Here is a 13,009-nt window from a genome sequence, read left to right on the forward strand (position 1 = left end):
TGCATAGTCAATAAAGCACAGACAGACATTCTTCTGGTATTCTCTACTTTCAGCCAGGATCCATCTGACATTACCAATGATATCCTTGGTGCCACAGCCTCTTCTAAATTCTGCTTGAACTTCTGATAGTACCCTATCCATGTACAGTTTTAGCCACTTTTGAATGATCTTTTTGCTTGCATGTGATATTAATGATATGGTTCAATAGTTTCCACATTCAGTTAATCACCTTTCTTAGGAATGGGGACATATATGGACCTCTTCCAATCCATTGGCCAGACATCTGTCTTCCAAATTTCCTGGCACAGACTGGTGCATCCCAGGCTACATCTGTTAACTGCAGTATGTCAATTGGTATCCCATTGATTCCTGATGACTTAGTTTTTACAGATGCCTTCAAAGCCATATCAACTTCCTCCTTCATTACCACTGGCTCCTGCTCATAAGGTACTTCCTGAAATTTTTCAGTCAGGTTTTTGAGTACAGTGATTCTACATATCCCCTCCATCTTCTTTTGGAGCATTCTGGATAACTAAATATATTGCCCATGTTGTTGTTGTTGTTGTTATGTGCCCTAAAGTCACCTGTGACTCATAGTGATCCTATGTACAACAGCCCTAAACCCTGCTCTATACTTTGCCAATCTCATTGTCTCTGACACATTTATCTCCATTATCCCAGTGACTGGGACAATCCATCTCATCAAGGGTCTTCCTCTCTTGTGCTGTCCCTCAACTCTTCCAAGCATGACGTTCCTCTCCAGGGACTGATCCCACCTTGCAACATATCCAAAGATTTAGAATCCTTGCCTCCAAGGAGTAGCCTGGCTTCACCCTCTCCAGATGAACTTGTTTATCGTCCTAGCAGTGCTTGGTATATTCAATACTCTTCTCCAGCACCACAGCTCAAAGGCATCAATTCTCCTTCTATTCATCCCTAGTCATTGTCCAGTTTTCTGATGCATAGCAAGTAATTGCAAAGACTGGCCTGTATCAGGTGCACCTTAGTCTCCAGTCTGAAATTGTTGCTCTTCAGCACTCTGGAGAGGTCCCTGACAGCAGACTTTCCCAATGCAATTTGTCTTTTCATTTCCTGTCTGCTAGTACCAAAAGTGTTGATTGTAGAGCCATATTACCCATATTACCCATAGCTTCTTTCAATACTGCAACTCAAGGCTAAGATTTATTTTTCAGTTCTCTCAGCTTGAGAAATGCAGAGTGAGTTCTTCCCTTTCTATTCTCCAATTACAGCTCTCTGTACATTCCATTATATTACTTTCATTTGTCTTCTCAAGCTGCTCTTTGAAATCTTCTGTTCAGCTCTTTTACTTCCGTATGTTTTCCCTTTGTTTTGGTTTCTCAATGCTTCAGTGTCATTTTTAGAGTCTCTTCTGACATGCTGTTGTTGTTATTATGTGCCATCAAGTCGTTTGCGACTCATAACCGACCCTACGTACAAGAGCTCTAAACACTGTTCTTTCCTGTGCCAACCTAGCCATCTCAAACACACTTATTCCCACCGCTCCAGTCACAGAATCGATCCATCTCATCGAAGGTCTTCCTCTCCTTCACCGGCCCTCCACTCTGCCAAACATGATGTCCCTCTCCAAGGACCAGTCCCTCCTTGCAACATGCCCAAAGTATGTCAGATGAAGCTTCAGAATCCTTGATTCCAAGGAGCATTCCGGCTTCACCTTCTCCAGGACAAACCTGTTTGTTCTCCTAGCAGTCCATGGTATAGTCAACACTCTTCTCCAGCACCAAAGCTCAAAGGCATCAATTCTCTTTCTTCTGATATATATATGGTTTTTTCTTTCTCCCCTGTTTTTGTAATGAAGTTTTGCTTGGTTCATGGATAATATCATCCCATTACTTCTCTGGTCTTGGATCACTGGTGTTCAAAGCTTCAAACCTATTCTTAAAATTATTTTGAAATTAAGACAGAATAGACTCAAGATCACATTTTGGTTCTCGTGGACTTATTTTAATTTTCTTTGGCCTCAATTTGAATGTGCACATGAGTAATTGATGGCCTGGCCCTGGCCTAGTTTAGCCTGCCAATGTTGATCTTTTCCAAAGATTTCTTCCACAGAAGGAGTCAATCTGACTCCTACACAGGACATCAGAAGAGGACCATGTGTAATGTCACCATCTGTGTCTTCTTTAAAAAGGTATTTGTGATGAAGAAAACATTAAAAATGCAAAATTTGATCATTCTATTTCCAACCTCATTTCTATCACCAAGCCCATATTTTTCAACTACTATGTCAGGGATGTGTCCTTATCTCCATACCTTTTCAATGAACATGCAGAACAGATTATCCAGGAGGCTGGGCTCTATGAGGTGAAATGTAGCATCAGGACTGGAGGAAGATTCATCAACAATCTCTGTTATGCAAACGACACAAACCTGCTTGCTGAAACTAAGGAGGACCTGAAGCGCTTGCTGCAGAAGGCCAAAGATTGCAGCATTCAATATGGATTGATGCTCATTATCAAGAAAACAAAGATTCTCACCACTGGGCCAACTGGCAGCATGTTGATAGATAGTGAAGAGATTGAGATTGATAATAGCTATAGTGTACTTGGCTCCACAATCAACACTCCTGGCACCAGCAGCCAGGAAATAAAAGACGTATTGCAATGGGAAAGTCTGCTATTAGAGACCTCACCAAAGTACTGAAGAGCAATGGTGTCTCTAGGGAGATTAAGGTGCATCTGATATTGGCCATGGTCTTTGCAATCACTTGCTATGTATCAGAGAGCTGGACAATGACTAGGGAGTATAAAAGAACAGATGCCTTTGAGCTGTGGTGCTGGAGAAGAGTACATGGACTGTTAAGAAAATGAACAGGTTCCCATCAACAAATGAATGGATAGAAAAGCTGTGGTATATTCACACAATGGAATACTATGCTGCATTGAAAAACAAGGAACTCATGCAATATTGTTCAAAATGGGTGACTCTAGAGGACATTACTCTGAGTGAAGTAGCTCAGTCACAAAAGAACAAATACTGCATGGGGCCACTGTTGTAAAGCAAGACTGACCTTGGGTTGGGGAGAGACTGAGAAAGATGGGTTCAATAATGTATACTGTATTGAAACAGATGGAGAAAACTGTTTAAAAGGGATATGTAATTAGGTATTTTTTGTCATAACAGGAGTCTAAAATGAAGGCTACATGGTGGAGAGGACTTGGGTGGAGGGACTGTAAAACAATGAAAGAATTTTACTTGTCCAAGAGGGTCGTGTACTAGGGGGAGGGTTGGGAGGGGAGAAAAGTGCAACAATGAATGAATAGAAATCCAAAGTCTCTGTACATTTTTACTGAAATTAATAATAAATTTAAATTTTAAAAAAGACACTAAATACCTTAAAAAGAAAAAATGAACAGGTATATCATAGAGAAGATTAAACCAGGCTGCTCCCTGGAGGCAAAGATTCTGAAGCTTCATCTAACATACTCTAGATGTGTTGCAAGGAGGGACCAGTCCTTGCAGAAGGACATCATGCTTGGCAGGGTGGAGGGACAGTGCAAGAGACGAAGACCCTCGAAGAGATGAACTGATTCAGTGACTAGGGTAATGGAGGTAGGTGTGTTAGAGACAGTGAGATTAGCACAGGACAGAGCAGGGTTTAGGGCTGTTGTTGCATGCAACTCGACGGCACATAACAACAACATTCCTTCTTCACGGTCTCCAAATTTTGCATTCCAGTCACCAATTACCATTAACACATCTTGATTCCATGTCTGGTCAATTTCGAACAGCAAGATTTGGTAAAAAAAATTCAATTTCTTTTTTGTCCTAAATATAGGAGCGTATATTTGAATAATAATCATATTAACAAGTTTTTCTTAAATGATGCATTATATGGATAATATCATATGACACATAAAACTGTATTTCAGGATAGAACTTGAAAATGACTTTTTTACTATGAATACAACACCATTCTTCTTGTTTCTCATTCCCAGCATAGGATACCTTATGATTATCTGATTCAAAGTGGCCAAAGATAGTACATCTTATCTTCCTAATGCCTAGTATGTCAATGTTCATGCGTTCTATTTCATTTGTCACAATTTCTAATTTTCCAACATTCAAACTACGTACATTCTATATTCTAATTTTTAAGATATTTATCACTATTTTTCCCCATTTCAACTGACTTTCAATCTAGGCTCTACCACCACTACTATTACTGTCTGTCTGCATTCCTCTACTGTTCACTGGCACAGTGCTTGTCAATCAGTTTCCTGGTCTGAGATAACTTGTAAGTTGCTGTGATACTGAAAGCTATGCCACTGGTGTGTCAAATTCCAGAAGGGTTACGCATGGTAGATAGGTTTTAGTAGAGTTCCCAGATTAAGATAGACTAAGGAAGCAGGATTGGCCATCCACTTCTTAAATAACAGGCCTCTGAAAACTCTATGAACAGTAGAGGAGTATAGAGAGATGCTAAAATTCCACACGACATATTTTGCTCAAATATTTCTGATGAATCTTTAAACATATACATATCCATCATTGCAAAGTCTTGGTAAAAGAGAAATTTTAATTATATCTAATATTCACTTTTCTACTTTCACAAGAGAAATTTATGCTATTAAAGACAAATTTTAAACTGGTTATTAACTCAAGGTTTAAAATAAAAAATAAAAGATGTTATCCTGTGATGTTCAGCAATACAGTATTAACTAATTTTTTAAAAACTATGACTACATAACATTCCAAATTGAAATCTTCATAAAGATACCCTTCAAAACTTTTATTTTTTTCCCCTACAGCCATGAACATTTTAAATTATTCTATCATCCATAGAAATATCAAATTTATTTTGCTTTCAATATATTCCCAAGTGCTAAGAGAAAGCAATGTTGTCACACTTTACATTAAAACCAACTCATTATTATCTCAGATGTTAGATAATTTTTATTACTTAAACTTGGGTCTCCTCTACTGATTTAAAAGTAGAACAAAATACATAAAAAATAATCTATCAAAGATTTATGTTCTCAAAATCTTGATCCAATGTGTGATGTTCTGATAAAAATAATTTTATAAAGCACAATTGTTGTTGTTGTTATGTGTCAAGTCACATGCAACTCATAGCGATCCTATGTTCAACAGCCCTAAATCCTGCTCTATCCTCTGCCAATCTCATTGTCTCCGACAACACCTACGCCCATTACCCCAGACACTGAATCAATCCACCTCGTAGAGGGCCTTCCTCTCCTGCACTGTCCCTCCACCTTCCCAAGCATGATGTCCTTCTCTAAGGACTGGTCCTTCCTTGCAACATGTCAGAATAAGCTCCAGAATCTTTGCCTCCAATGAGCACCCTGGTTTAACCCTCTCCAGGTTGAACCTGTTCATTTTCTTAGCAGTCCATGGTATATTCAAAACTCTTCTCCAGCACCACAGTTCAAAGGCGTCAATTCTCCTTCTATCCTCCCTGGTAACTGTCCAAATCTCTGAAGCATAACAAGTGACTGCAAAGACCATGGCCCATATCAGGCACACCTTAGTCTCCAGAGTGACATTGTTGCTCTTCAGTACTTTGGAGAGGTCTCTAACAGAAGACTTTCCCATCGCAACACATCTTTTAATTTTCTGGCTGCTGTTGCCAAGCATGTTGACTGTGGAGCCAAGCAAACTAAAGCTGTAAACAATCTCAATCTCTTCACCATCCATCCTGATGCTGCAAATTGGTCCAGTGGTGAGAATCTTTGTCTTCTTGATATTGAGCCTCAAACCATACTGAAGGCTGCAGTCCTTGACCTTCTGTAACTAGTGCGTCAGGTCCTCTCAGTTTCAGCAAGAAGAGTTGTGTCATCTGCATAACGCAGACTGTTTATGAATCTTCCTCCAATCTTGAGCCCAAACTTCTCCTCATAAAGCCCAGCCTCCCGGATAATCTGTTCTGCATTTAGATTGAAAAAGTATGGAGATAGGACACATGCCTGGCGTACACCCATCCCAATTTTGAACCATGCAGTGTTTCCTTGCTCTGTTCTGACAAATGCCCCCTGGTCCAAGTATAAGTTTTGCATAAGGATGTCAAGTGTTCTGAGATTCCCATTCTTCTCAGAGTCAGCCACAGTTTGTTGTGATCCACACAGTCAAATGCCTTTGCAAAAATCAATAAAACATAGACAGACATTCCTCTGGTACTCCCTTGCTTTCAGCCAAGATCAAGCTAACATTAGCTACAATATCCTTAGTACCAGGACCCCTTCTAAAGGCAGTCTGCACTTCTGGCAGTTCTCTGTTGATGTGTTGTTCCTGTCGCTTTTGGATAATCTTCAGGAGAATATTGCTTGCATGTGAAATCAATGATATTGTTCTATAAAGTCCACACTTTATTGGGTCACCTTTCTTTGGAATGGGAACAAATAGTCAGTTGGTCAACTGGTCGTCCTCCAATTTCCTGACACAACTTGTTGAGCACTTCTAGGGCAGCATCTGTCACTTTAAATACGTCAATTCGGTATACCATCAATTCCTAGGGCCTTATTTTTTGCCAATTCCTTAAAAGCAGCTTGAACTTCTTTCTTCATTACCATAGGCTCTTGCTCATATGTTGTTTCATGAAATTCTTCTGTGTCTGTCAATTCCTTTCAATACAGTGACTCAGTATATTCTTTCCAACTTCTTTTAATATTTCCTGGATCATTTACTATTCTGCCAAAAATATCCTTAAGTATAGCAACTCAAAATTTGAATTTTTTCAGTTCCTTGAGTTTAAGAAATGCTGAGTTCAGCCCTTTCGATTTTCTGACTCCAGCTCCTTGCACATTTCATTGTAATATTTTACTTTGTCTTCCCGCACTTCCTTTTGAAATCTTCTATTCAGCTCTTTAATATCTTGAATTCTTCCCCTTACTTCGGCACATTTACACCATTAAAAAGTAAGAAACTTATTTAGATGACATGTGCCTCAAAATTAAAATGAAATCTTTTTAAAATAAACATTTTGAGGCAAACATCAGCTAAATAAATTTGCTGCTTTTGATTTAATGGTCATACTTTATAAAATTTTTTTATCAGACCAGCATTGAACTTTGGATCAAAATCTTGAGAACCTAAATCTCAGCCAGATCATTTTTTTTTTTTTCAGTAAACCTTAAAACATTACTTTGCTCTCTAAAAAATCACTTATACTGTAATAAGAATATATCATATTTATGTTATAATTTAAATCTTTCTATAGAAACACAAAATATCCCATCATTGTTCTAATCAATCAGACTTACAATGCTGTGTATCTATCCATTGCAGACTGTACATCTCGACGGTAAACTGTTCGAAGAATGACCATGACAGGGTCAAACTCCTGATCCCAGACTTCAGCTATTATTCAAAGAACAGAAAGAGAGCATTGGCCTCATAGAATTAAGTAAAATTTTTATTATATTTGTAAGAACATTTTCAATTTAAAAGACAGGACAGTTTGATTTCATAATGTATTTGCTTTAATAGAAGACTTGATGTTATGACTACATACCTAAATAAAAAATCTAAGTCATAACTATAACCCTAATTTATATCTGTCATAGTGATTTTATCATTAGGAAGGTTCTTAAGCTTAGTAAGAAATGATGACAAAAAATTAGCTTAATAATTTCCAGTATGAAAGTTTAACTTATTACTTCTTCCTAAAATTCTAACCAGAAAGTAGGAAACAGAGTGCTAGAACCTTTAAACATATTCAAAAGTAAAACTATGAAAACAATATTAAAAAAAATTAAGGCACTCATACTGTGTTTTTTATTTGAGCCTGACACTTTTGTTTCTTGATAACTGGTCTTCATATGTCCTCCAATTAACATCACCATCTGACATATACACAGAGGCTTTTAAATATTTACTACAGAAAGCTTTCATTTCCATAATTATATACTTATTTTAATGTTTATGAGAAAATTTTAAGTTAAAAATAAACCCCATAATCTAATACTCATGCCTCAAAAAACTTATAATGACAAAAAACACCTGTGAATTCATTTAGTAAGATAAAAAGTATAAAATAATACAGTAGGATAATGGATCAAAACTCTAGAAGATGGTCTAAATAATTATCTCTAAATAAATAATTTTAGAAAGCAAAGGTTTTAAGAATATTTATTTCCTGGGTTAAGTTCCCCCTCTAATTATCTCTGGCAAAATTCTTACCATCTATAAACATGTTAGAAGCTTGAAATTCTTTCCACCCATTCATTTCAATTTCAATTTTCTGGTATCATTGACTTTATATTCTATCAGTTTATAAAACTGAAATTCCAAGGTTTTATCAGACTTTATTATCTTAGAGACAAAAACTTCAGTAACTGATGAGTCCAATGGTTTCAAACAGTGGTCCTTGGAGCTGACTATCCAGAAGTATAACAGGCAGGAACCCTGGTAGCATAATGGTTAATTCAGCTGCCAACAGAAAGCCTGCTGGTTGAAAACCACCCAGCAGGACAGTTGGCAACTTACAGCCATAAAGACAAAAGGCAAGAAGATTTCATAGAGCAATTCCACTTATTACATGTCATTGTCAGTAGAAATGTCTGCGTAACAAGAATCATTTCAGAAGCAAGAAAGAGCACAAGGACAAGAAGCTCAGTCCACTATCAGTCATACTTTAACATAATTTATCAGCACATAATTTAAGAGTGAATATGCTTTTATCAATTTACTATAACAGATCCATTAGAGTTACTTTGGAAGCAGGAGTGGCATCCACTTCCTAAACAACATGCTCTGGAAACTCTATGAACTTTGATAAATTGACGATAGTTATAGAAAGGCTTCAGGGCTTTTGTTCACAGGGTCACTGTGAGTCATTCTTGACTTAATGGTAATCAACAATAATAACACGACATAGTTATATACAGTTACAGTTCTATATAACTAAAGGTGTAGGTCAACTATTTTAAAGAAGTTTGAAAACCCACTCATCTAGTATAATGCTCTCATTTTATAGATAGGAAGTAAATTCCAATTAAAAAATGGATTTTTTTCCCAACATCACAAGACCAGCCAATAGAATTCAGTATTGTATGTGAATGTAACACCCAAGTTCTTGGCTCTAATCTTTAAATGTCTATTGTTTCACTCCAGTGTCTCAATTTACTAGATGGCAACTATCAGCAAAACTTCATAAATGCAGATTCTCAGATTCCATCAACAGAGATTCTCATGAGTGTGAGTATGGTACAGGTAATCCTCATATCACATATAAACAAACACTATACTACAGAAGACCACTCCATTTCCAATATCATCTAAATTTCAGATATAGTCTTCTCTACAATAGAGAAATAAATTTTCCTTTATTAAAATATATGTGTGTACATACACACACATATAAAGTTTCTTTTGTAATTTAAAATTAGTATAAAGGCCAACGAAAGTACAAAGGTTTAAAAACAAATGGAAAAAAATGATTACTGTTTATCATAAAGGACACATCTTCATAAAAAAAGGGAACATAAGATAAAAAAATTTTAAATTCTAACGTTTGCTTCATAAGGCAAAATACCTTGTAGTATTGCAAGAATTTACCTTTAGAAAACTAAGTTTTGAAAGAATATATATAAGTAAACATACCTTTAGGAGTATACATGCCTTGTTGCATAGAACCTCCAGGTTCAAAAACAGGAGCCTTAAAATCAGCTACAGCTGATAAAACAGATTCAAAACTATAACTTCCTGGAATAATGCCACTTTTGGGATTTGGATTTTCTGGAATATGATGTTTGTGTAAAGGAAAACATTCTAGTGGTTAAAACATAATCTCAAAATCTAAACTGTTTAAAAGAGATATGTGTCTAGGTATTTCTGTCATCACAGGAGTCTAGAGCGATGGCTCCATGGTGGAGGGGACCTGCGGGAGGGTCTGTAAAACAATGAAAGAATCTTTTCTTTTACTTTTCCATAATGTTTGACTCATGTACTTATAACTTGTTAGTTAAATTTGTGTCTTCTAGGTTGCAACCCCCCCATGATACATCTTCAAGGATATGAACATGTACGGCCAAGCACAATCAATAACAGTGCATCTAAATTCCAAAATCAATCTCCATAATAGTCTATGTGTTTCCTACTGCCAAAGGGGCCCTTTAGAGTAGTGAGAGAAGATCTTCACCCTGAAACCCACAGCGTCCCTTTTCAGCAGGAAGTAGCTAAGAGAATACGCCATCCCCTTTTCCTTATGAATCAGGGTGAAGTCTCTCTCAGGGAGGAGTGATAGGGAATGGCAAAGGACACACTGACAAAGGAGATTAATCAGAACTGACTGACAAGCACTGTGGCAATTGGACAATTAAAACACATTCGGATGGCGGGGGAAGAAGAACAAACTGGGGAGGAGGGTAAAGAGAATGGTGCAGCAATGAAGGAATGAAAACCCAAAATCCCTGTAAATGTTCATTAAAACTAATAAAATTTAATAATAATAAAAAAAACATAATCTCAAAATCTAACTAAGACACTTAGTTTTGAACAGTTTTTTCCTTTATGCCAAAGAAAACTTAGCAGTAACATGTAATATTAGCCACCAGAGGGCAATATAATGCAACACTTTAATAATAACATTCCGTAAGGGTGAATTTTCAAACTATTATAAATCTAGCCACCTATTTACTAAAACCTTTCGTGCTAACGTAGTTTTCAAGGGTATTTTTTTCCCTAAACATTAAGTTAAATCAAGAAACATGATGCTAAATGAAATGTCAAGTGCCAGAGAGTCGGCTCCGACTGACAGCAAACCTATGTGTAACAAGAACTTGGACTATCCTCACAACCCATTGTCACAGTAACTGTGTCAACTTACCTCATCTGAAAATGAGGAAAGAAATCTATTCTATCCATTTCATCATTCTGTAAAAGTGTCCTTACAAAATAAGGGACACTAAAAATTATATAAAACATTCATGAGTAAAAATTATTTTCCTAAAATACAAAATGTCATCTTAAAAGACAAAAGGAAAATAAATTAAAGAAGCCAAACGGCAATCCACAGAAGTTCTTTCAAATTTGTTCACATTAGATATAGAACTGTTTTTAAAGGAATTTTTGTGTGTTCTGTAACAGAACCTGATAAGGGAGGAACAAAATAATTTAATTAAAGTGTTAGTGCTTATGAAAAATTTCAGGGTTATCAAAGAGGTATTCCAATATGAGTTATTTAACAGAAGTAAATTTTTAGCTAATTCAAAATATGTTCATAAGTTATATATTTATTAATCTTAGTAAAATATTTTCAGTACAAAATAGCATGGTAATATTTGTCTAAAATATTATGAACACTAAATATTTAAGTTCATAATAATATATCCATTTTCATTTCAGTCCTATAGAGTAAAAACTACAAAAAACTTGTTTAAAACAGTAATCTTTTCTAGACATAAAAATGATATTTTTCCCCATTAAAATGAGTGAAAAGGTTGCACCTAAAGACAGAAATGAGTAAGACCACAAAACAAGGCAGTGCCACTGAGTTCCAGCCCTCACAGGTTTCACTGTACAAAGCATTACATGTTTTCAAACTTGTAGACAACATTCTCTGCTATTAAAAGTCTCTTAGTTTTAAGAATTGTAAAAATTCTCCAAACATTTAAAACTTTGGCTATAACAATGACAAGGTATTGATGGTAACTGTTAGTCATGTTCTCTAAATTGCTACATTAATAAACTAGTGGCTGCTGTCATAGGAGGCCAAGGCCTGAGTTGTCCAGTCATCAGTGGTGACAAGTAAAAGCAAAAATATCTGACATCAACCTTGACTACACAAAGTGAGCAGGCAACTTAGTAGGTTTTATTTTTTTTATTGCTGCTGTTATTTTTAGTTTCCACTTGAGTAAGAAAAAAAAAAAGATCAGTATGTAATCATAAAAATTACTTATTATTTACAATCTACAATTAACATAAAATTAACATTAAAAAGGATATGAGGTCCAGCAATGAACTGTGTGTCCTGTCATTCATACACAGCTGGGCTACCATCTCTGCTCTGAGAATCTCATCATCAGACATTCCTAAAATCATTAAAAAGAGAATTATTTTGAATATATATACATATATATCACAAAAAAATTTCACATATTACACTCTTACCAATACGAGGTCCTTCAAAAAATTAAACAACTATTGTTGTTATGTACAGCAGATCTGATGTCTGTCCTGTCCTGAGCCAGTCTTACTGATTCCGATACACCTACCCTCAGTGCCTGAGTTACTGTATCAATCCATCTCATCCAGGGACTTCTTCACTTGCACTCTCTTTCAACCCTTCTAAGCATGATGTCCTTCTCCAAGGACTGTTTCCTCCTGGCCACATGTCCAAAGTATGTGAGGTGGAGCTTCAAAATCCTAGCCTCTAAGGAGAAACTTGGTTTCACCCTCTCCCAGACAGACCATAATGAACCAAAAGTTCTCCTGGGTATATACCCTTGAGACTTGAAAACAGTAACTCATGTATTGCTTTTACATATATCTCATGTAAACCAATGTTCTGCAGCACGATTCACAATAGTAAAAAGGTATAACAATCTAAGTGTTCATCAGTAGATTAATGGATAAATAATATTTTGTATGCACATACAACAAAACAGAGAGAAGTTGTGATGCAAGCTAAAACATGGATGATCCCAGAAAACATCATACTGAGTACAGTAAGACAAAAAAGAACAATTACAAAGAATTATTTAAATGGAACAGCCAGAACAAGCAAATGTATAAACATAAATGCTTATTAGTAGCTATTAGAAACTATGAGAGGAGAGACAGAACGTCTATAACATAAGGGGTTACTGAGTTTCTCTTTGGTGATGAAAATCTGGCAATAGATATTGGTGGTGGTAGCCTAACAGAGTGAATATAAGTGATGTCATAAACGTAGACTTACTAAGAGTGGCAAACTTCTTAAATACATTTTACCATAACAAAATTTTTAAAATAAAGATTAAAAAATGTCTTCTAGGTTGCAACACCCCCATGATACATCTTCAAGGATATG

The 13,009-nt window shown here is 36.1% G+C and overlaps 1 protein-coding gene across 1 annotated transcript in view; it reads right to left on the reverse strand.

Moving 5' to 3' along the window:
* The window catches only part of UBR3 (ubiquitin protein ligase E3 component n-recognin 3 (putative)), a 272,765-nt gene that overhangs the window by 139,567 nt on the left and 120,189 nt on the right, over window positions 1-13,009 (reverse strand). The window contains exons 17-19 of the mRNA XM_006878857.1: window positions 11,945-12,029; window positions 9,601-9,743; window positions 7,260-7,356 (exon numbers count right to left, since the gene is read on the reverse strand). Coding sequence (XP_006878919.1) covers window positions 7,260-7,356; window positions 9,601-9,743; window positions 11,945-12,029 — 325 coding nt within the window. The remainder of the gene's footprint in view (window positions 1-7,259; window positions 7,357-9,600; window positions 9,744-11,944; window positions 12,030-13,009) is intronic.

The sequence above is a fragment of the Elephantulus edwardii genome, unplaced genomic scaffold (assembly GCF_000299155.1).
Source record: "Elephantulus edwardii isolate Elephantulus edwardi_28Jun2011 unplaced genomic scaffold, EleEdw1.0 scaffold00001, whole genome shotgun sequence".
Taxonomy (NCBI): domain Eukaryota; kingdom Metazoa; phylum Chordata; class Mammalia; order Macroscelidea; family Macroscelididae; genus Elephantulus; species Elephantulus edwardii.